Source organism: Manis pentadactyla, chromosome 4, assembly GCF_030020395.1.
Source record: "Manis pentadactyla isolate mManPen7 chromosome 4, mManPen7.hap1, whole genome shotgun sequence".
In the NCBI taxonomy this organism is placed as follows: Eukaryota; Metazoa; Chordata; class Mammalia; order Pholidota; family Manidae; genus Manis; species Manis pentadactyla.
The window spans coordinates 80816544-80841661 of record NC_080022.1 but is presented as its reverse complement, the minus strand read 5'-3'; the positions used below and the strand labels follow the sequence as shown (position 1 = coordinate 80841661).

The 25118-nt window shown below is 46.9% G+C and overlaps 1 protein-coding gene across 1 annotated transcript in view; it reads left to right on the top strand.

Annotated features, from left to right (window-relative positions):
• ABCA4 (ATP binding cassette subfamily A member 4) overlaps positions 1–24592 on the top strand; it is a 129434-nt gene extending 104842 nt beyond the window's left edge. The window contains 14 exon segments of the mRNA XM_057499461.1: positions 3125–3240; positions 4259–4406; positions 7272–7395; positions 7745–7874; positions 10209–10329; positions 10776–10838; positions 11905–12011; positions 14013–14154; positions 17434–17568; positions 18932–19035; positions 19122–19214; positions 20024–20273; positions 21548–21634; positions 24515–24592. Coding sequence (XP_057355444.1) covers positions 3125–3240; positions 4259–4406; positions 7272–7395; positions 7745–7874; positions 10209–10329; positions 10776–10838; positions 11905–12011; positions 14013–14154; positions 17434–17568; positions 18932–19035; positions 19122–19214; positions 20024–20273; positions 21548–21634; positions 24515–24592 — 1698 coding nt within the window.
• Positions 24593–25118: the final 526 nt, after the last annotated feature.

Genomic DNA, 25118 nt, shown 5'->3' with positions numbered 1-25118 from the left:
TATAGAGAGGAAAGAGATCTTTCCTGCTTACCAGCTGCAGTGCCTGCCCCCACTGCCAGGGCCAGTGGGCCGAGTGTGCAGGGAGAAGCCTCTGTGCTTTGTGCTTGTAGCCGCCATAGCCAGGGCTGCCCTCTGGCTGCCCTGGCACAATGTTGGGGGCAACCATTTTGCAAGCTGTTGATGGTGGGGAAGAAAGCACATCAGGCTGCATATCACAGTGGGGAGCATCATAGATGTGTAGCCAGCCAAGGGGATGGAGCGCCTGAAACTCCTGAAAGTTCCCAACCTGCTGGACAGAGTATGCCTGGACAATTTTGTCCACCTGTCCTTTCCACTGAACAGCAAGCTCTGTGCAATCCTTACCCTTTTAGCAGCCTTCTCACTATTAGGAAGTTTCTCAAACTGCCCACCTTTCTTTTGTCCCAGAGCAGCCAGTCATGTATATGTGTTTTCCATAAGTGGCTGGAATCTCAGTCACTCCAAGTATTCCGCCTGTCTTAGCTTTCCAACCCCACTCATCTCCAGAGCACCATGTAATGTAGGTTCTTTCTCCTAGAACAGATCTCCAGGACTGCGTGTTCAGCAGTCCTAGGCCTCCACCCCATCCCTGCTCCATTCCTCTTCCTCCCCATGGTGAGCTGGGGTGGGAGGAGTGCTTGGCTCCCTCTGGATCATCGCTTTGGTACTTTACCCTCTTCCTTGAGGTCTGCTGTTTTTCCCAGGTGTAGGCAGTCTGCTGCAGCCTTCTTTCTGTTGCTCTTTCAGGATTAGATGTATTTGCTATATTTTCACATTATATGTGGTTTGGGGAAGAAGTTTCTGCTTCACCTCTCATGCGACCATCTTTAAATTGCTATCCTCAATAATTTTTTATGTCATATTTTTCTTTTCTTTTAAATTTTGAAATACTCACAAACTGAAATTAGAAAAGGTATTACATTCAAGACTTTTCCTGAACCATTTGAGAGTAACTTCTCAAAAAAATGCCCCTTCTCACCCACACACACACTCACCAGCATCCCTGGTGTGTACCTCTGACAAATGAGGACACACCCATTACAATCAACACAACTGTCAACATCAGGAAACTAGCAGTGATTCCTCACCTCATCTCAGGCCCCACTCAGTGGTGTCTTTTATAGAAAGGATCTGACTCAGAAGCATACACTACATTTAGTTTCCTGTCTCTTCAGTCTCCTTCTGCCTGGAAGGGTTCCTCAGTCTTTCCTTGACACTCATGACCTTGATACTTTGGAAGATTACAGGCCAATTATTTTGCAGAATGTTCATTTGTTTGTGTTTGCCCAATGTTTCCTCAGGATGAGTGTCAGGTTATGCTGCAGTATTTTGAAGCAGGAGCTCTGTTCTTCCCACTGCATCCTATCCAGTGACTTCTGATTTCAATTTTCCCATTACTGGTAAAGGTCACTTTTGTCACTTGATTAAAATGGCATCCATCAAACTTCTCTACTGTAAAGTTAGTCTTTTCCCCCTTATAGTTAATAAGAATTTGGATGAGAGGTACTATTTTTAAAATTGAAATATGGTTGATATACAATCCTATATTGGTTTCAAATGTACAAACAGTGGTCCAACAGTCACCTCCATTATTAAATCCTCACCCCCTCTACTGTGGTTACTATCTATCAACATAAAAAGGTGTTACAGAATCACTGACTATATTCTCCATGTTGTACAACCTTTCCTTGACCAACTCATATTGTGATTGTGAATTATTGTGCCCCTTTATTCCCCTCATCCCTCCCCCACTGCCACCTGCTCCAACCCTGGGAGAGGTACTCTGAAGCTATGTAAATACCAATTTATTCATTCATTTATTTATTTATATCTGCATTAATCCTGTGTTAATCTGTGGATTACAGACTTGTACCATTCCTATTTATGTTGGTGCTCACATTACCCTTAGCTGGGGCAGTGGGCGCCCTGTCAAGCTGCTTCTGCCTCACCTTGACTTGCGCCCCATCCTCCCTGAGCACCTCTGTGCTCTCTGGTACAGCAAGAGTTCCTGCACCTCCCTCCCCCCCACCCTACCTGGAATGAGCCATTTTCCCAGGGATCTCTGGTTCCCTCCAGTGGAAAATGTCCCTCAGAAATCATGATCTGTGTGTAAATACTTTCACTGCCCCTGGGTTCTGTCCCAGGCCTTCTCAGTAGAAAGACTAGAAGAGATGTGTATGTGTCTACATAGACACGCATACATTTATATCTGTACTTCTCTATCTCCACACTGAATGTGAGCTCCCTAAAACCCCTAGTTCCAATCCAACACCACAAGCTCATTCTGGTTTTCTGTGTTTCCATATGTGTAACTCCCTTCTCCAAGAGTGAGAAATTGGCTTCCATTACCCCTGATTCATTTAACCTACCTGAGCAATACCTGTAGGAAGTCACCATTTCTGCCACCATCCTCTCCCCCATGTAGATACCCTCCTCTCCCTGCTCCAGCCTACCCCCCAACCTGGAGGTCCTCCTCATTCTGTTTTGTTTCTCATGTCCTACACAAGACCAATCTCCCCTTCCCCCGCTGGGCTCCAGTTCCACCCCCAGCCCACTTCCACAGGATGCCCTTACCCTTCTCAGGCCCTTGCCCTGCTCAGGACCACTCTGATGCTGATGCCTCCCCTCCACTGTGTGGCCTCTCACCTCTCCCTGTCTATCCTAATGGCCTGGGGACTGAATTGTGTAGGAAGGAAAGAAAAGGGAAGAAACAATAGAAGGGTATCATCTGGTTGACCTTCATGAACAGAAGGACTTTATTTTAAGTTTTTCTAAATTCTGAAGACTTGCTTAGAAAGGAGACTTAACATGCCTTTGTGGTCAATTAGAGAGAATGAGAGATCAGGTGGAATTTTATAATTCATTCTTTCAAAAGTTATGGACTGAAGGTCCTGCACAGGAGGTGGCGTGGGGTGGGGGATCCTGCACAGAGAGGAGGACTGGGGACAACTTACCACATGCTTGCTCATCAAGAACTGGTTAGACTAATAGAATCAGAATCCCAGGCTGTAAGTGCTGGAGACGCTGGCCCAACCCTGTTTTAAGGAACAGGAAACAGAGGTCCAGAGAGGTGAACTGTTTGCTTTGGCCTCCTCGTCTCTTCCAGATGAATTACACTGTGAGCGTGGCACTGGTGGTGGGCATCTTCATGGGGTTTCAGAAGAAAGCCTACACTTCTCCAAATAATCTTCCTGCCCTTGTTGCACTACTCATGCTGTATGGGTGAGTTGTCTGAGCCATTAGCTAATGCCACCAAATTGGAAGCCACGGAGGGGCAGGCTCACCCGACAGAGAGCAGGCTCTGTAGCAAGGTTATTGCCAGCCACTGGCAGGGTCTGCATCTGCTTGGCAGGATTCTGTCTGGCTTCTGTTTCTGACTGCACCCCTAGAGGTATTCCAGGTCCTGAGGACCAGTCCACTCAGGGACAATGGAGATGCCTCACATGGCCTGAATCTTCTTCCACTAAAACTGTGGCCTGACCAAAGTCTGGGAATCCTCACTCCCCAGTTCCTCACCTAGCTCTGATTCTGATTCATCCCTGGCCAATATGTGCATCTCTGTATTTCTGTCTGTACTGGCCAAGAGTTATCTGCACATGGAAGACTGCAGCTAAAGGCTGCTCCTGAGCTAGGGCCAGAGGGTGACACAGGGATTAAACCCAGTAGAATTAGAGCACAAAGCATGCAACTTTATATCCAGGCCTACAACTTACTATATACATACTGTGGACAAGTAATTCACTCCACCTGGGCCTCAGTTTCCTCATCTGTAAAATGGAGATGATACCTGGCCTTTCCTGAGTGGGCCAGCAGAGTCCTGCTGGAACGATGGTTTCTGTTCATCTCTTGGAAATAGACAGTTCAGAAACCAGTGTGACTGTGACACATCAGCTCTAGTGAACTATAAAAATGAACCTGATAGGATCTCAGCTCAGCTTTGCTGATCCAAACTAGAGTGGGAAGCATTTCAGGATAGAGAATTCTCCTATGTATTGTATAATTTACAGAATACATTCACATCAGCTACTGTCTCTTTTGCTCCTCACAAAACCCCCATGAGGTATTATTCAGGGAGGACATTATTACCTCCATTCAAAGATAAGGAACAAATATCAAGGGATGGAGTATCTCTTTGGTCCGTCTTGGACTCTTGTCAGCTCATGCCACCGGATGTCTAGGGGGCTGGCAGATGGCATGGAAGTCGGAACTTCATCCCACTGAGTTGTGTCATTTCCCACAGATGGGCAGTCATCCCCATGATGTACCCCGCATCCTTCCTGTTTGATGTCCCCAGCACAGCCTACGTGGCCTTGTCTTGTGCTAATTTGTTCATCGGTGTCAACAGCAGTGCCATCACCTTCATCCTGGAGTTGTTTGAGGACAACAAGGTGAGCATGATTTTCTTGGCTTCCGGATGCGATGGTCAGGCAGAGCCACAGCGGGCACCGTGGCTGGACATGCTTGGCACATAAATGAATGTTGCCTTCTCCTTCCCTCCCACTCTCCCCCTTTCTTCCTTTTTCTCATCCTTTCTTCATTTCTTTTTTTCTTTAAGATCTTTGTTCCTTTGCATGCTCTGAGTGTCAGGGTTTTCTGAGCTCATTCTGCAAGCTGTAAATGACCTTTCTTTATCCTAAGCTTTTATATTTTCTTATTCCTTCAAGAAGGTTTCCTTGGGGACTTTCAGAGTCAGGTTTTATACACATATACACACTCAAACACATAGGTAATACGGACGTGATATTTTAGGATTTAAAAAGAACAAAAAGGCACACAATCAAAAGTCTTCTTCCTAGCCCTGTTTCCCAGTTAGTTTCTCTACAGGCACCTTCCATTTGAGCTTTGGTGTTCTGGAGACATATATATATGCATGTATATTCTTTCTCTCACTTTCTTAAGCAAATCATGACAGTAACATACACTATTCTACATAAAGATTAATCCTGAGGCTAGGGTTAGGGATTTAGGAGTGGATGACTCATACTTATGAGGTCTGAAGCCCAGTTTTCCTGCCCATATCCCCCCGACTTCTCCTTGCCCAGAAAGAACTGATCAGACTGAATGCTTAAACAATGGCTGTCTTTTCTCTGTGCTCCAAGCCTGAGCCCTGGGCATAGCTGTCCTGGGAACGTTCCCAAAGACTGGTGGGCTCACCCACATGCCTGTTTCCCCAGCAGCCTCTCTCGCCATTCCCTCCTGCACTAGGTCTCCCTAGTTCTGAGGGTGGGCACCAAGCATCACACCTGCTGTTGCGGGGCTCCCTGTTCCCACTCTGCCTCTGGGCCCTGCTGGGAGGAGCCAGGGCAAACCACACTGACCACCCAGTCCCGTGGCCTCCTGACGGTGAGCCTTTCCCTGACTGCATCAGGCCTCTGTGGCCACTAAGCAAGAAGCACCTCCCCTTCTGTCCCATAAAAAATATACCATGTCATGGTCAGACCCCAGAAGGGAGATGGATGAGAATATAGAACATCCCTGCCCCCGCCTCCCGCAGTGGCCAGAGCATCCCAGTGGACTGAAAATGCTGCTCGTCAGAGCTGTTTTGTCACTGGCTTACAGCCCACTAAGTGTTAAGAGAGTGTATTGCTTCAGAATAATTAAACAGTTAGCTTAAAGCAATTTAAAACATTCCTCCTCATGCGGGCTGCACTCATTCAGCCAACATTTACTGAGTACACTCCCTGCCCTGAAGAAAAGCTGGTTGGTTTCACATAAATCTTTGGATAGACAGATGCTGCAGAAATTCTTAGCATCCCACAGGAGGCTCCCCAGGTCCCAGGAGCTGCTGTCCCTGCCCAGTCAAGTGGTATCAACCAGCGGTGGATGTGCCCATACAAGCCACATGATGAATGTGCCCATATAAACCAGAGTGATCCACTCACCCTACTCTTCAGGAACTCTGTTCCAGGCAGGAAATGACCAGAGCATCAAGTTAGGAACAGTTATAAACCATAGTACATGGCCTTCCATAAGATAGTGTATGACAGAGCATCAAAGGAGCAAGACTGATAAAAGGCTGCCCATCCGAGTGGGCCAAGGGAGCTGGGCTGCAGGGCTCAGGAGAATCTTGGTGGAGGAAATTCTATCTGAGCCTGGCCTAGAATAAGTAGAATTTAATTAGCCTATGTAATAAATAATGAAGTGCCTACTATGAGCTGATCATGTGCACAATATTTAGGAAGAACACCAAAATGATTAGGCTCCAGTCCCTGTCCTCCAGGGACCACTGACGAATAGAGAAAGTAGGCAGGTAAAAAATTATTAAGCATGGCAGTGTGGTAAGTCCTGTAAGAGAGGAGTGGCTGTTTTACCAGGGGAATGTGGGAAGGTTCATGAGAAAAGGGGTTATTTGAGCTAGCTTTCTAAAGGGTAGGAATCTGCAGAGAGCAGCAGGGGAAGAGCATTATTTCCTGCTAATAGCAATTGTTAATAGATGCTGCAAGTGCAAAGGCCTGGAGGCAAAAGAGCATAATGCCTTCCAAGAAGAGTAGTGGTGTGGGGACTGTGGGGAGAGGTAGACGGAGAGAGACGAGGTCACATGAGCAAAGGTGTGCCGCCGGAGAGGAAAGAGCTCATGCCAGGGATGAGCCAAGTAAGTGGGCAGCAGTGGCCTAGCAGCCTCCTCTCCCACCCCATCCCTTACAGCCCAACCCACCCACCTCCCGCGGTGTCCCTTCTGCCTTCTTGGGGGAGGTCCTCCTGACACTTCCAGGCTAAGGCAGCAAGCACAGTCTGACCACCTACCCACTCAGCACAGACACCAGAGAGAGTCTCTGCCCTCTCTCTGCTGAGGGCAGCAGCAGAGAGCCGTAGTGTCCAATGGGAGCTGAGACGCAGAGCTGTGAGGTGTCAGCGCTCGCTCCCTTTAGGTACAAGCTGGACTGAGATACAGTGGGTGAAAGAGCCTCAGTCCCCAATGGTGGCCCCCAGTGAAGAGAGCGCCTGGGCGGCTCCCAGCAGCTGCTGTAATCTCTGAGCAGCAACCGTCTCTGAGGGCTTCTGTGTAATCTCAAGGCGAGTCTGCGGTGAGAGCTCCCCAGGCAGGCTGTCGGGCCAGAGGCTCCTCCTATGACTATTCCAACACTTCTGTACCTGCTGGACAAGTCCTTGCTGTGGCCTGTCTGGCCCCCAGGCCCCCCTCAATGTGTGGGCATTACCCTGGTCCTGCCACGTGAGTCCCAGCCCCACCCCACTCAGGAGGAGCAGGTGACCTCTGCCCTAGCTACTGACTGTCCTGCTTCTCTGTGTTTCAGACGCTGCTCAGGTTCAATGCCATGCTGAGGAAGCTGCTCGTTATCTTCCCCCACTTCTGCCTGGGCCGTGGCCTCATTGACCTGGCGCTGAGCCAGGCCGTGACAGACATCTATGCCCGTTTTGGTGGGTGGCAGTTGAGGGCCACGGAGCATGGCCCGGGCCTCCAGGCTGGGAGGGCTGCAGCGGGAGTTCCGATGCCAGACCTGCAGCCTGAGTTAGGGCTAGGGGCTCCTGAGGAGATCAGTGTGCCTCTGTTTCTGTGGCTGAGGAGCCACAGGAGGGGTCAAGGGCAGGCTCTTTCCCCTCCCCCCCGACCTGAGGAGCAAGAGGAGGCCCCCATGTGGTTCTCTCTAACTGCCTTGCATAAAGTCTGGCCTCATGGGTCCATGCCTTGCGGCGAGATCTTTAGGGACAGTTGGGGTAGTAGCTGAGTGAACTAAATTCCTGTCGATTTCTGTGGCCTCTGTCCCAGGTGAGGAGCACTCTTCGAATCCATTCCAGTGGGAGCTGATTGGGAAGTACCTGGCGGCCATGGCGGTGGAAGGGGTGGCGTACCTTCTCCTGACCCTCCTCTTCCAGCACCACTTCTTCCTCACCCGCTGGTACGGAGGAGCTGCTGCCCTGAGGGTGCCCAGGGCAGCTCTGGCACAGTCCAGGGACTTCGCTTCACAACCGCGCGGTCCCCACTCCAGGATGGATTCTTACATTCTCAAAGCCTGGCTTGCTCTGATAACATAAGGAAATACATATTAAAATAGGCACACTCCAGTTTGTGAAAAATCTAAACTTTAAAGTTTTTAAAACACAATGTTATTAGTTTCAATCATTAATATTCAATCTCTCTCATTTAATTAACAAATACTCATTTTAAATTGGAGGATAGTATTGCAAATGATAATGGTTAAGGGGTACTCAAAATACTAGGAAATAGATCTATGCCTTCATGAGAAAATAGACAAGCAGGCTCCTCTGCTAATTAGAGGCTTGAGAGAGGGAACAGGGCAGGGAAGGAAGCGACCAGAAACATGGGTGTGATATCTGAGTGAGTGCGGCCAGGAGCAGGGGGCGGGAAGAGGCCGTGATGGTGCCCCCCACCTGCCCAGGGGGAGGGGGCTGCCAACCGCAATGCAGCCTGGCCCTACCATCCTTACTCAGGCTCCTACTCCAGGCCCTGCCTCATTCTGACTAGGGCACTCGAGTTCCCAGAAGCCAGCCGCTCTGCAATCCGGGCTGGTCTTTACTGGGCTCAGGCCAGGCGCCTGAACTGCAAATCGCTGGGCCCTCAGAACAAACTTTCCTGGACAGCTCATTTTGTTTTATCCTTTCATTCTCTCAAGTTGAGTCCGTCACATGTAAATAAAGATTCAGAGGACTTGTTTTTAGGTTTTGATCCATGGGGAACCAAGTTATTGGAAACAAGTCTATGTCCCTCCTCACAGAGTTGTGAGGACCGAATGAGACAATGTGTCAGCACACCTAGAATGAGACAGCATGACCAGACATGGTGGTAGCTACAGGAGGCAATCGTGAGGGACTGTCCGTGGGGCCCTGAGCCCTTGCAGCCCCCCTCTGCAGCTTTGGCAACATCTTTAGGAGGCCTTGGGGTAAAGGGGGAAGCAAAAAGATATTGATCAAAGTAGAACCATTAACTCCAAATTCTGGTCAACAAAGTTGAATGAGTCCTGACATAGTAGGCCCAAAGGAGGACCTGAGAAGCATTCCACAACCTCTGGCTCCAAGAAGCCCCCAGCCCAGCCCATACTCAGGCAGCCAAGCAAAGAGAAGGGAAGGGAGGAAGAAAGGGTGCTCTTGGTAGAGGACATGCCTCGTGTGAGGCGTTCAGGATGGCATGAAGGGTGAGGGTGAGGGGGGATTGAGATGGGCCTGTAGAGGTAGGCTGGCCAGCTCCTGAAATGCCCCCTTACCTTGGCGAGGACTTTGAATGTAAGGGGGCAGCAGGGAACTGTTGCAGTGTTTTAATCAGGGAACTGAATGATCTGCTGGGGCTAGAAGCAGAGACACCAGACAGCAGGCCCTCTTGTCACAAAGGCAAGAGACAGTGGTGGCCTGGATAGGAGTGGGGGCATAGGGAGATGGAGAAAAGTGGGTTGATTGGATAATCAGTAGGAAGTTTATTAGATGAGACAGTGATGAACTGACTGTGGCCAGTGAAGGTAGAAGGCAAGATAGTAGGCCAAGGGGGTCAGAGAGGGTCTCAGAGGAGAGGCTTTGTCTGTAAGGGTGTGGACTATTCCGCTGGCAGGACAGAGGGAAGAGAACATAGAGGCACTGGAAATGCCCACAGCTGGGAAAGGCCAGTCAGGCTGGGGACCAAGAGTAGATCAAATGACTAGTGAAGGAGTCAGTTCAAGTGGATGGGAAAGGTGGGCAGGGCCTCTGCAGGGTCTGGGATTCCAGCTGAGGAGTCAGGACTTTATCCTATAGCTGACGGAGGACCATGAAGGGGTTGGAGGCATGAGGTGACCTGATGGGCGTGAGGAAGGAGGAGGATTGGTTGCTAGTAACTGTCATTTGCAGAGTGCTTGCCATGGCTGAAGTGATTTAATAATGACAACAGCTGCCAGAGTTCAAGACACATGCTATTCCACGGTCTCCCTCCCCACAGCCCTGTGAGGTAGACAGGACTGTCCCCTCCCTGTCCTATGGGTGAAGGAGGTAAGGTGTAGAGAGGTTCAGTGACTTGCCCAGGGTCATGCATGGGAAGGCCAGGCCTGGAAAACCGGGGCTGACTCTGGACGTGCACTTCCCTCTCTGCCTGATGCCTCTTCTATTGGGAGTCCTTTTGAGAATTCAAGCCTTGGGGAATGGAAGGCCAGGCTAGAGCAGAAGTGGGGGAAGAGGAAGAAGGTAAAGAGTAAGAGGACAGTGCCAAGGATGCTGTATGCAGCCCAATCCTGACCCCTTCCTTCCTCTAGGATTGCCGTGACCACTAAGGAGCCCATCATAGATGAAGATGATGATGTGGCTGAAGAAAGACAAAGAATTGTTAGTGGGGGAAACAAAACTGATATTCTAAGCCTTAATGAACTGACCAAGGTAAGAGAACAGGTGTGGGCGTGTTAGTTTGGAGATGCCAGTTGGAACCAGAGATGGCAAGATGCTGTAATTTGCCTTCTATAGAATAACTGATAGACTTATACAAGTGATTTGCTTGCTTAATTTTATGTGGTGCTATCATCTCTGTGTTCTAACTCGTCTTCAAGAATATCTAATTCCAGTGTACTCGCCTATCATGCATCTTGGGAACTAACCTCAGTGAGGGCCACACAACAGAGCATCACAAATTTTTCTCCACTCCATTTGTGCACAGAGGGTCAGCTTAGATTTCTCAGCACTCGGAGTACTTCTCTGAACACCCATGTCGATATGTAGCCCCTTTGTATTGGTAGTTTTCACCTAAAGCATCCCTTGCTGTTTGCTGTCTCTTCCCTTCCCTGCTCTGACCCTCTCTACACTCAGTCCTGTTTCTCTGGATCTTGCAGATTTATTCTAGCACCTCTAGCCCAGCAGTGGACAGGCTGTGCGTTGGAGTCCGCCCTGGAGAGGTGGGTAGTCTGCAGATCGCATGTGAAAGGGCATCAGGAAGCCAGCTTCTGCACAGGCCTCGTCTCCCCTCTAGAGGAGAGCGAGCCAACAGAAATAAAATGCAAGGCACACAGGTCATTTTAAATTTTCTAGTCACATGAAAAAAATAAAAAGAAAATAGGAGAAATTAATCTTGGTTGTTTATCTTACCCAATGTATTTGAAATGTTATCACTTCAACATGTAATTCATATAAAACATTATTAATATTTTACTTTTTTTTCATTCTAAGTTTTCAAAATCCAATGTGTGTTTTACACTTATAGCACATGTCAGTTCAGACTAGATGTGTCTGAAATGCTCAGTAGCCACTGTTGGGGAGGGAAATTCTCTTTCTTACTACCTGCCTATGTTCTCTGCCTGGGGCGCTGAAGACTGGACTGACAAAAGACAGATTAAGAAGAGAAAAACAAATATAAGCTTGTTAACATGTGCACCGCACATACACAGGGGAGCAATCAGAGGTGAATGACTCAAACGGGTGGTTAGGGTTTGGGCTTATATAGCATTTTAGCAAAGGAACATTTTTAGAGAAGTGACAAGACCAAGGGAAAGGATCTTGAGTCTCTGAGGCTCAAATTGTAGAAAGGCAAATACATGGGACACTAATGGTAGATATGGGCTAATTAGTAAAGGTGGTTGTGTAGATTCCTCTGGGGCTGCCTCCAAGCTGCTAAGGGCCTAAAGTTATCTCTCTGGTGATTAACTTTTGTCCTTCCTGATAGAGAGGGGATGGGGGATACTTTTTAAATTCATGTCCTTTTTTTAGGCAAATAGGGGAGAGCAGAGAGCTTTTCTTACATCTGCATCTTCTTAACTGCTTTCAGCTCAAAATTATCCTTATGCCAAAGTGCCTTATTTTGGAGTGGCACATTCTACTACTCCATGCCACATGTGGGCGGTGGCTTCCATAATGGCAGCACAGGTCTTGAATGCCTCTCCCTTACCCACACGCTTGGCCTAGGGCCTGACATCCCAGACTGTCCTGGGCTCTAGGGTGAGGGCAATTCTGTGTGTTCTCCCTCAGTGCTTTGGCCTCCTGGGAGTGAATGGAGCTGGCAAAACAACCACATTCAGGATGCTCACTGGGGACACCACGGTGACCTCAGGCGATGCCACTGTAGGAGGCAAGAGGTAAGTGTCCTCATCCTGTCTCAGGGTGTCTCTCATAGATCCTGAGCCAAGTCCGCATCCCGACATAGGGAGAGTGAGCATCGATCCTATATCTGAGGGTGACTCAAGACATGAAAGACCTGTACAGAGGAGTGGACCTCCCAGCAAGCATAGTCCTAAAACTGTAAGACACAAACCCTTTGGAAAATGGAATTGTGATTGTTAAGAGAGTCCTCTGTTAGCATGGCTTCTCAGAAAGCCATGGGAAGCACTAAATGGTTCTCATTTTTTTGGGGTCATGGACTCCTTTGAGAATCTAAAGGATACTTGCACCTTCTCCCTATAAAAACATACCACTGTCTCCCATTACCTCCCTCCACACATTTTTTGCAGTTTCAGGGAATTTACTGAGCCCTGAAGACATTTATGACCCTGCAGGATCCCTGGTTCCCCAGTTAAGAACCCCTGTGATGAAGTATCCTTTCTCTGGGTTGAGTTTCTAGGTGGGAGCTGGTTCAAGGGCTCTTGGGGTCCCCAATCCACATTGGTTGTTTCTGTGCTGATGCTTGGGTTTGCTGGGCCAAGAAGCCTTTATAAGTGGAAAATTGGCATGTGCCCTTGGATTCCAGAGAGTGCCTGCTGCTCTCTGTAATAAGGTGTGAGTAAACAGACTGGTCCTCTATGGGACAGGGTGGAGATCCTGAGCTTGCACTTGTTTATCTCCTCCCAGACTGCTCCTTAAACAGCAGAGCTCACACACATTAGATGTGCCCAGAGGAGCCCTCCACCCTGGTTTACAGGTGCAGTCAGGCACTGCAGACGTCTGCCCAGTATCTGCATAATTAGGTCCTCCTTCCCTCACCTAAGAACCATCGTCAACAAGGCTCCATGCCCACTGGACAGGGGGAGCCCTGACATGTTTCAGTCCTGGCTCAAACAGGATGAATTAGTTTCCCCAGCCTTCCCCAGCCATCCCTGTTGGGTCTAGTGCAAAACGACTGGCAGGGGTGAGCAAGGTCATGGCCAAGTCTGTCTCAACTGCAGATCCAACTTAGCCTGTAGCCAAGCAAATGATTCCACAATGGTAACAAAACAAGTCCTGGTGGGGCAAGGGGAAGAGGGTAGGAGGACATAATAGGATTTACCATGAGACATCAAGTTATACTCCAAGTAAGACACAGTCTGACACCCAGAGAACAAAACAGAGATGGAAACTAGAAGGAGACTACAGGTTTCAGATGCAGGATTGAGGTTCTCTGACGGAGCAGCTCCTGTGAGTTTGGTGAGGCACCCTCCTTGCTTCCCTGGGTGGTTTTAATTGGCCCAGCCATACCTGAAGTATTTTTGTTATAGTGGGGGCCTCTCTGTGTCCCATCCTATTGCTTCCTTCCTTTATTCATAGGGGGAATAAAGCTATGAGGGAAGGGGGAAGAGATTAGGCCAATCTATGGACAGTTTATTTTTTCACCAAGACGATATATTTTCTAGTGGGTGAGAATATGTTAGTCAAAGGTAGTTGATAGAACTCAAAATTCACTTCATTTCTGCTCTCTGCCAGCCTCTTGCTCTGGGTGGTGATCAGAATGATTCCTCTTTCATTGACTGTATCTCTGCCAATAATTACAGATGGAGAAGTTGACTGCCATCGGGAAGCATGCATCCTCTCTAGCTACTTCCCAAATGTCTGGAAGGGATCAAAAAACACTGCTCATTTCTTAAGTCTGATCTTCCCTTTGTTTTTAAACTCACATGTGATGTGATCCACTTCAAAACCAAAGCTGACTTCAGTTACAGGTATTTAATTTATAGACATGGAAACTTAGGAGTATCTGACTGAATTCAAAGTTCAGAACTCCTGAAATTCATCAATTTCTAACCATAGGGTCCCTGCTCTGATTCCTAAATGTTATGCACATTTCCAAAGTAAAGGAGGAGAAGAGGCAGTTTGCTTATCCATTGATCAGAAGCTCTCTGGTCACCCCCTCTATAAAGGTATTTCCTAATTGCTTTCTTTTCTTGCAGCATTTTAACCAATATTTCTGATGTCCATCAAAGTATGGGCTACTGTCCTCAGTCTGATGCAGTTGATGACCTGCTCACGGGTCGAGAGCACCTTTATCTTTATGCCCGGCTTCGAGGTATACCAGCAGAAGAAATCGAGAGGGTAAAAACTGATTTCTTATGGCCACTCAGGAGTTTGGTAAACATAGCTTATCTCATGAAAGTGTATTTATGTAGACATGGAAAAGCTGGAGCACACTATCTATTCATTCATTCATTCAACAGATGCTTACTAAGGGCCTACTATGTGCCAAGTACTGTTTTAGAAGATGGGTGTATAGCAATGAACAAAACAAAAAAAACCCTACCTTTATACATAACAAAACAATACATACATTTACCTTTCAATTCAGCAGTCCCACGTCTGAGAATTTCCCTGAAGGTACACACCTCCCCACCAGTACAGATGCACGTGTGCGAGATGGTTCATTGCATTTGTGGACACAAAACATTGGAAATTACATAGTTGTTCAGGTATAGGAGATTGGATGGATAATTTATGGGATATACACACAGTAAGGTCTTATGCAACTAGGAAAAAAAGGAATGAAGCAGAGAGGAAAGGAAAGGACAGAAGAGAAAGAACAAGGAAAGTCTCTGCAAACTGATAGGAAGTTATTTCCAAGAGATATTATTAAGTGAAAAAAGAAAAGTACAAGAGAGTACAGATGGAATGCTACTTTTTAATGAAAGAAAGTAGGGAAAGTAAGAAAACCTACCTATGTCTGTTTAACTTTATAAATAGAACACAGGAAGAGTAAACCTGAAAACAATGAATTTGGTGATTGACAAGAGAGAAATGGGGTGAAAAGGAATGAGGAGGAAATATTTCTTTGAGGAGACGTTTTTTTATAGTTTTGACTTCTGGAAGCCTGTTAATGTTCTACATATTAAAAGAAACTAAATCAATAAGAACAGAAAAGGGATAAAAATGAAAGCAAAAAGAAAATCCTAACACTGAAAGCAAAATAAAACAAATTAATCCAATTTATTTCAAATAAACACTACAATCATACAGAAGAAAATAATTAATACAAATAACTAATGAAGTAGTATTTGACTATATATCCTTAATCTTGGGCAAGTAGAGCAGAAAGAAAAAACTACAAACAAATTCTGAGCTATTTTTAGTCAGTTTGTTTTTTATAGTGGCATGTGAAAAGCAATTCTGAAACAATTTTAGATGTGTTGTAGGATTAAGTAAAGGAATAAATGTATTAATCGTCTTTGAAGGCAGAGTTCTCACTGTGGAAGAAGGGACATACAAACATGGAAATTGGAAAAGCAAGAAAGAATCCCTCTGGGGATGGATTGGAATTGGAGATATCACTGTGAACTCATGAAATGTTTATATGCATGTTTGTGCATGCATTCATACATGTATATATGTATATTACACATATGCATATATATTACACATATGCATGTGTATGTGTGTATTATGTATGTTTGTGTATGCGCGTATCTGTCCACTGAAAGGGCCAAGAAGCAAAAATACCCCAATAGCAATGAGCACACTTAGCATCCAGATTTTGGTTTCTAATACCATTCCCCCCTCAAAGGACTCCTCAGGAAAATGATAAATTCCAGCACTGGGACAACATAGTTATAAAATGACCCTGGGACATCTTATTATACCAGAAAGTAAAGAAGAGTATTTTAAAAATAAAGAGTCATGTGACAAGTACAGATGAGTCATCTTGAAGGTGTTCCCAATGGATAATAAATATGGGACAATCTGAGCACTGAAATACTTAAATACCATGATAAGTTGTAAAACACTGGGGGAAAAGAAGGAATTTATAACTCCATACTGTTAAATGGATAAATAAATAGGAGAAAAGGGATGGTTCATATCACTTAGATGTGATATCTGAGGATACAACTTCAGTGATGTAATATTTTGACTGGGGATGCATAACCTGAATCTTATAATGAGGAAACATCAGACAACTGTAAAGGAACATTCTATTTAAAAAAAACACAGTGTCATCTTCAAAAGTGTTGAAGTCATAAAAGACAAAGAAAGGCTCTGGAAATGTTCCTGATTACAGGAGGCTAAGTAGACACAGTGACTGAATAATAGACTGCATTCTGTACCAGAGAGAAAATAATGCTTTAAAGGACATTTTTGGGCCAAATGACAAAACAAAACTATGAAAGGTAGATGAGGTAAAAGTATCATAACAACGTTAAATTTGCTGACATTGACAACTTTACTGTGGTTATGTAAGAGAATATCCCTGTTCTTAGGAAATGGAAGACACTGAAGTAATTAGGAGAGAAGGCTCATGGTGCATTATTTATCTTAAATGGGTCTGAAAAAATTTGTGTGCATGTGTGTGTGAGAGAGAGAGAGAAGGAGAAGGAGAGAGAAAAAGAGAATAAAGGGTTTATGAATATTCTTTACACTATTCTTACATATTTCTGTAAGTTGGAAACTATTCCAAGTAAAGTTTAAAATGTAGCTTACATTCTAGTGGAAGGGACAGACAATAAATAGATAAATAAGTAAAATATACAGCACATAGCACATTTGTGAGGGAAAAGTCATAAGGGGAAAAATAAGGCAGGGAAGAATGGTTAGGGTGGGGTTTGCACATTTAGCAGGGTGACCCAGGGAAAGCCTCACAGAGACAGTGACTTCTGCATGAAGACCTAAGGCAGTTGACAGTGAGCCATGTGGATATTTAGAGGAAGAACTTTCAGGCCAAGGTGCAAGTGCAGGAGGCAGAAGTATGCTGGTCTTGTCTCCAAAGACTTCCTTAGTGTTCTTGCTGTGCACATGCACAGGGCATTCTCTGTCATAATTTCCTACTGAGTCTCCTCAAAACACTGTTGTAATCTGTTGTTATTCTGTTTATTGATTGTCACCCCACCCCATCAGTGAATACAGCAGCAGTGGCTATATTCACCATTATTCTCCAACTATGCCTGGCTCATAGTTGTTGCTCAATGAATATGTATTAGATACACTTCAAGTGTGACCATGTTAAGGGGTGGAATCCACAAGTCTTGAGTTCACCATCTTCTCAAACAGACCCTTGGACTCTTCCTTTTCCAGTCCCAGCTATAGTCCAGGAACTGAGGTGACAAGCCCTGTTTTGCTCTTTGTAAGGCTCAAGGCCATTTCTAAGGGTTTGCACCCAACAGTGCTGAGCTAACCAAGCCACACCAGGATCTAAGGCACAGAGTGGAAAGGAGACATCTGGAGTATGAAGGCACTAAGCCACACCATGAGCCAGCAGGTGGCCCTGCTGCAGCCTAGCTGGGTCTGTCATCCTGGAGGTGTGAGATCCTGGGGCCCAGACTTTGACTGGTGGAGGTTGGGGGTGTTTGCTTTTTTTGTCTTTCCCAAATGAGATCTCTTTCTCTTCCATAGGTGGCAAACTGGAGTATTCAGAGTCTGGGCCTGTCTCTTTACGCAGACTGCCTGGCTGGCACCTACAGTGGAGGCAACAAGCGGAAACTCTCCACAGCCATTGCGCTTATAGGCTGCCCACCACTGGTGCTGCTGGTGAGGGCCTCAGGGAGCTGCTGGGGGCAGACAGATGGGCTGGTGAGGGCTGTGGGGAGCTGCTGGGGACAGATGGGCTGGTGAGGGCCGTGGGGAGCTGCTGGGGACAGATGGGCTGGTGAGGGCCTCAGGGAGCTGCTGGGGGCAGATGGGCTGGTGAGGGCCGTGGGGAGCTTCTGGGGGCACACAGATGGGCTGGTGAGGGCCACGGGGAGCTACTGGGGACAGATGGGCTGGTGAGGGCCACAGGGAGCTGCTGGGGACAGATGGGCTGGTGAGGGCTGCGGGGAGCTGCTGGGGGCAGATGGGCTGGTGAGGGTCGCAGGGAGCTCCTGGGGGCACACAGATGGGCTGGTGAGGGCTGCGGGGAGCTCCTGGGGACAGATGGGCTGGTGAGGGCTGTGGGGAACTGCTGGGGACAGATGGGCTGGTCAGGGCCTCAGGGAGCTGCTGGGGGCAGATGGGCTGGTGAGGGCCTCAGGGAGCTGCTGGGGACAGATGGGCTGGTGAGGGCCTCAGGGAGCTGCTGGGGGCAGGCAGATGGGCTAGTGAGGGCTGTGGGGAGCTGCTGGGGACAGATGGGCTGGTGAGGGCTGTGGGGAGCTGCAGAGCACAGATGGGCCCAAGAACTTTAACCAAGTACTGCATCTCTGGGGTTGGGTCAGTGGGTTTAGAAAATGCCAATGTCTGTGTTTGTCTGGATCCCTATACGGCTCGTTTTGAGCAAATCAGCCCAGTGTTTGGATCATAGCTCTCGGGGAAAACTGGAGTCACAGCACATTCTCACTCTGGGTTTCTGGGAAGTCCCTTGTGTGGCCACAGGCTCCCAGCAGGGGAGTTCAGGCCCTCTCTGGAATGTTAGTGTCTGGTCAGAAATGACTACTGCCTGAGGAGCTCTGTTTGGGATCGAAGTGGACAGGGGCACGGGCCTGGATCAAAGGTTCATGTGATTCTTGCCAGAACTAAACTCACACAGGTTTGGGGTTTATAAGGGCACGGGTTGTAGAACTTGGAAGCATCCAGAAAAGTCACCTGGGCTATCTCCCAGCCTCCTAACAAACATATGTGTAGGGTTTTGTTTTGTTTTGTTTTAAGGTAATTCTAACATTGCCTTAATCAGCCTTAACCCATTCATGGGCTGAAATGGGTCTGGAGGGGTGAATGTCGTTTCTTTACTCTCCTGATTCATATCTTGCCTTCCATCCCTGCACCTGGGTTCCCTGGGTCTCGCCCACTGGGGAGTGACTTTATGCATCGTCTGCCAGAGATCAGAGATGCTGGGAGGGAGTCGGCCAAGGAGAGCGCAGTAGCCAGGAGAGGCTGCCTCCAAGTGCAGCCCCCTGCCCTCTCTGCCTCCCCACAGGATGAGCCCACCACGGGCATGGACCCCCAGGCGCGGCGCATGTTGTGGAACACCATCGTGAGCATCATCAGAGAAGGGAGAGCTGTGGTCCTCACGTCCCACAGGCAAGAGATTCCCAGGGGCCAGGGTGGGGTGGAGCAGGTGGGCAGACAGGAGTCCGCCCACCCTCACTTTGTCTCCTGCCTCATAGCATGGAAGAATGTGAGGCCCTGTGCACTCGGCTGGCCATCATGGTGAAGGGTGCCTTTCAGTGTCTGGGCACCATTCAGCACCTCAAGTACAAGTAAGGATATGGTGGGGGGTCGCCTTTGTTACCTTCTGAGGGGGTCGACCAGGTCCTGCACTCTCTACTGACACTTTGGAGGGTCCTGCTGCCCCTTATCCCACTGGCACAGGCAGGTAGCATCTGGGCCTTGGTCTGCAGCAAGATGGAGAAAACCACTATGCCAAAAGAATTCCTATCTAGTGGGCTAAATGCCTGAGGCTGAAGGCTTGCTGGATGGGGCTCCTGATTGGGGCATATGCAGAAAATGGCTGGGAGCTGCTGGGGGCAAACAGATGGGCTGGTGAGGGCCATGGGGAGCTGGAGGGTGCAGACAGGCTGGTGAGGGCTGCGGGGAGCTGCGGGGAACAGACAGATGGGCTGGTGAGGGCTCATGCCACCTTCCCAAGTCTTTACTCCCACCTGCCCAGTCTCTTGAAGAACCCCTTTTTCCCCCTGAGGAAGCACCGGCCCCACAGGCCTTCATGGGCGGCCTGTGATCTCCGCATGGGGCTATAAGTACCTTTGACCAGCAGGTTTGTGAGAGGCAAAGGAGTGGGAAGCATCCATGTCTCCAGGGATTAGATATAGGAAGCTGAGGTCAGGTCTGGTGACCCACTTCACCACACAGGCATTCAGGCCTCTTCTAGACACTAGTATAAAACTACTTCCCCTGAGCAATGGTTGGTTTTATTTTCCTAATATATATAACATATATATAGCACGGGCCTTTCTCTCCAGTATTTTTGATGAGGCTATTCCTTATTTGGTGTTTGCCTTAGACCCAACTACTGACAGGCCTATGCCCTGCCTTGGTGTGCGTCCCCTAGGTTTGGAGATGGCTACATCGTCACGATGAAAATCAAATCCCCAAAGGATGACTTGCTTCCTGACCTGAATCCCGTGGAGCAGTTCTTCCAGGGGAATTTCCCAGGCAGTGTGCAGAGGGAGAGACACTACAACATGCTCCAGTTCCAGGTCTCCTCCTCCTCCCTGGCCAGGATCTTCCAGCTGCTCATCTCCCACAAGGACAGCCTGCTCATTGAGGAGTACTCGGTCACACAGACCACGCTGGACCAGGCGAGTTGCCCAAGGGGTGCCGAGCCGCAGAGCAGGGCTATGCAAAGCCTAGGCTGGAATTCCCAACCTGGGCTGGAGTCCACAGAGAGGGAGCACAACATGCCTGATTTTTAACTCTAGTTCCTCTGTCCATTAGGAAAAAATATGGTATATCAGAAATTGTTTTCTAGCAATAATTTAGCCATCAGAAAACTTCACTGACTATACATCAGCTTTCCTCACTATACTATGACTTTATTTCATCCTTCCTGGTTTGTGGTGGTGGATTATTTTTCTTTTCAAATCAACTTTCCTGATGCTTAATTTACTTACAATCAAATGCATCTACTTCAAGTGTCTCATTCGGTGAGTTCTGTTAAATGTATATGCCATGTGTCCCATTTTTTACTGTGATCACTTTTTTTATTATGGTAAAAATTACATAATTGAACAATAACTTCCCATTAACCACTCCCCTCAGCCACTGGTAACCACTGTTCTTCTTTCTGTTGACTACTCCACACACCTCATATCAGTACATTCATACAGTATTTGTTCTTTTGTGACTGGCTTATTTCACTTGTAATGTCCTCAAGATTTATCCAGTTGTAGCATGTGTCAGAATCTCCTTTTAAAGGCTGAATAATATTCCATTTAGTGTATATGTGTGTGTGTGGGGTGTATACACCATGCTTTGTTTATCCATTCATTTGTTTGATATTTGAGTTGTTTCTGGGGATTTTTTATTGTTGCTATTTGTTTTAAATAAACATCATTAAAGACTATTCAAGGAGGCAGTGGAAATAGGCAAGGCAAGTCTCCGTTTACACTTTGAGGAGCTTGCTCCCCAGCACCTCCCGTCAGCCACAAGCAGATAAGGCAGGAGCCACAGTCCTGGCCACATTGCACATTGAATAAAGAACAGAAAAAAGAAGAGACTGGAGTCCTCTTTGTTTGTTTTTGTTTTTAGTTTCTCCTTTAGGGGTTTAGGAGGCCTCTGCTCGCTGAGAAGCTGCCTTGCCTGTTTACGCCAAGCTCTGGGGATGCAATTCCTTTGAGTCCTCCCACGGGAACTCCTTGGCTTAGTGTGAAATTCTGAGAAAGAGCCCTGTCCAGGGCGCTGGCAGCAGGGCTTCCTTGGGTGGGCCAGCCTCCCCTCCTGCAGGATACAGCTGCTTCAGCAGGGTCGTACCTTAACTGTGGAAATGAGGAAGCAAAGTGGGTAGTGGGGCGTGGGGTGCGTGTGCCATTTTTCTAGAGACATCTACCTACTCTCTTTCTTTTCTTGCCTCCAGGTATTTGTGAACTTTGCTAAACAGCAGACTGAAAGCCACGACCTCCCTTTACACCCTCGAGCTGCTGGAGCCAGTTGACAAGCCAAGGTACCTCTGCCACCCTGTCACAGTCCACTGCTTGAGGCACACCCACAGCTCAGGAACGGTTCCCCTGGGCCTGAGAGCCCCCGAGGCCCAGATATGCCTCCTGCAGAGAGCCCCACCCATACTGGGCCTCCCATGTCCCCACCACATCTGTGCCACTCCCCAGTGGTCCTGTGCTGAAGGACTTTGCGGTCAGCAGCTGTACAGGTTCCTTTTACAATCAGGAAACCATCTGGATGGAATGGGAGAGTATTTTTGAAAAAAACCTTTCCCACGTGTTTTTGCTTACAGTGGAAAAAGTGTGGATTTTGAAAATAAGAAGCAGAGAAGACAGGAGAGAATAATAAAGAGAATATTAGAGAGTTTGGGTTGTTGGGATACTTAACATGTTTGTCTGATCATATGTATGAGTTCCAAAGGAAGAGCATTAACCAGCACTCCATTTCATTAATGGACATATTTTGTTAGAGCAAGGATTATTGTCTCATTTAGGAAGAGGGCTCTTTGTTCTTTATAAAAATATGAAGATGATGGAGCAAGAAGCAATAGTAGGTATGTCTCCTGGCCTCTGAAAACTCTTAGGACAGGTGCTTCCTGCCCTGGCACAGTTCCCAGTGTAAGGAGCATGCTACCCCATCCCAGTTCCCCAGAAAGAGAGAGAGAAAGCTCAAGAAAGTACTGGAGGAAGCACCAGTGCAGGTGCTTTGGCTTAAGCCTGGGATTTTAAAGGGAGGAATTAGCCCACCATTCTCTCCAGACTTCTTTGAAAAGTAAATCAAAAAAATCAAAGCATTTTCCAATAAGCAAGGATGTGCTGAAATTCTCATTCCTCCTACCAGTTTCTTAATTGCAAGAAAAAAGCCAATACTGCTAATGATTAGAACACTCCTTTCCAAAGCCATGCTTGTGTGATGAATTTTTCCCCTTCCTCTTAACCAGTAAAGACCTAATGGCTCCTTGTCAAGATTGACTCTGCCCCCATTCCTCCAGAGAGCCCAGAAATGCCTAAGTAAGACCATCCTGCTAAGATTTTCCAGCCACTCTCTCATTTATAAATTTTGCATTTGCTATTTACACCTGTAGAAAATTTTTCTTTGAAAGTGATTTGCAGTTATGAATCTCTTTTATAACTTAGAATACATAATTGGGCAACAAAAGTGTTTCCTAGAACTACCAATGGTCACCCCACCCCCACCTAGCATAGTCTCTCTTCAAGGGCTAAAACCAGGTCCTGTCTGGGTCAGGCAAGGGTTGCTGACAGTCTGTGACCTGCAGCAGTTAATTCCAAACTTCTCCCCTTTATTGGATGTGACAATTTTTCCATTCTTTTGATTATGTTTTAGCATGCAAATATTAGAAAACCTACTGCATCATGTTTATTAAATTGGTATACTTTTATAATAAATTTGTGATTCAAACATAATTTTAACTTTATGATAGTTATAAAAGTTTGCAAAAATCCTTCTGTATAGCACTGTATATAAATAAATGTCATGAACCAAATAGCAAACATGTTCTTGTTTACATTATACCACTTTAAAATGATTTCTTTAAAGTATCCTAAAAACAAGACAACGGTGGTTTCTCTTAATGAGTTCTAGAAAACAATCACAACTTGCCTCTGAACAAACGTGAGGGTCAGCAAGTCAGGAGGGTCAGCGATCTGATGGCTTCACAGCCCCAGTTTATGAATTAGGACCACACCAACATTTCATTATCTAGAGATCAGTGTGTCTATCAAGAATGTTTTAAATTCTTAAAGGACTCAGCCCTAGAAAATATCTTCGGGATGAGGCTTTGTGGAGTCTCACAATCTGTTTTATGAAAACAAGTGAGGGTCAAGGTTTTGACAGATGATTAGGTGATAGATGCTCAGTCAACTTAGAAACATCCTCAATGGGTTAATAACTGTATGACCATCACATGTGTTTTTAGAATCAGTAACAACTCAGATCAACTTCTGCTCCTTATTCTTACACACTGGCACAAAGTTTCCACAGATAACAACATATCCTTATCAGTTTGTCTCAGAGTATCTGCAGCCTTGATTGGGATCCTTGCCCCACTTCAAAGCATGCTCTTAGCCCTAAATACTAGATGAGTGAGTCATCTTAAGAGGCTGTGTGATTGTTAAACCAGATAATTGATAAGCCACATTTTGTCTAGACTGAGTAGGCCTACATCCAACCCCCTTCTTACTGACCTCTCCCCACCCCCATAGCTGGATATTGGTTCAGTTCATTCGGCACCTTCTAACAGGGACCATGTCTCTCCAGTTACAAAGGTCACCTTGGTATCTGCATCTCCAGGAGCCAGACTTAGTGCCTGAGCTTTGGTCTAGAGCTGCTGTCCCCAACACCAGCTCCAGTATCACCCCATCTATCCCCCAGTCAAATTTTCATGCTTCCCAGGAGCCATCTCTGTAGTAAGTAGACGTAGGGAATTCTGTATCTCGAGGATGACCCAAATCATGACTTCTTGGCTTTTAAGGCAGGAAGAGCATGGTAAATTTCTTGCTAGAAAGCAAATCAAAAGATACCATGACAGTCTTTGGAAACAGCACAAAAGGTGTAGCTTCCCTCTAAGATGTCAGCATGTGCACACAGAGGGTGTGAGCCTTTGCAGTGCTGGTGCCATAGAGCCAGAGGGACCTGAGGGATCATGTGGTCCAGCCTTTGCGCAGACAAGGAAACACAACAAAGCCCATAACCGTGGTGATCTGGCAGAATCACCATGCCCTTGGCTAAGTTTCTTTCAATGGTTGATGGCTGTTAAAGTTCTAAAATCTAAAAACTGTGGCATCATTTCTTCAGAAAGCCAAGATGACGAGTCCATCTGATCTCCTTCCGCAGGTCTGATCTGCCCTGGTGCTCCTCACTGCAGCTGGAAAGGAGCTCTGGGCTGCTGGAAGTGCAGGAGGGCTCACCAGATGGTCATCTGATCAGCAGCCAGCCTAAGTAATCCCTGGGCAGCAGAACACGTGCGTGTGCTGCATAACAAACTCCAAAGGGGACTCTTTCAGAAGCAAACCAAAACTGACCTGCTTACCTGGAACATCTGATGGCGAAACTGACCCAGCCAAACATATACAACACCTTTCTCATCCAGACCACAGAAGTAGAAAGCGCATCAGTAGAAGGCGCATCCTACTAGTAGCTTGGACTTCAATATTGCTCTAGTTTCAAGTGGATCTGCTTTTCTCTGCGTGTATATATGTGTATTATTTTTAAGGAGAAAATAAAACGTAAATGTACTGATCACAAACTATGTGAATTCGCCAGTCTCTCTGGTGTACATCATCTGGTATTTAGACATTCTTTGTGTCTATGAGGCTTCCTGTCATTGTGTGAGCTTCTGTGAGAGTTATTACCACAGGAGTGCTTGTCTCATCAAGATTCTGCAGCGCTGGGTGGAAGTGACTACACAAGTCTTGTTCTGGGTCAAGTCTGCTTTACAGGGTTCAAAGAAAACACCCAGTTAGCAGTGC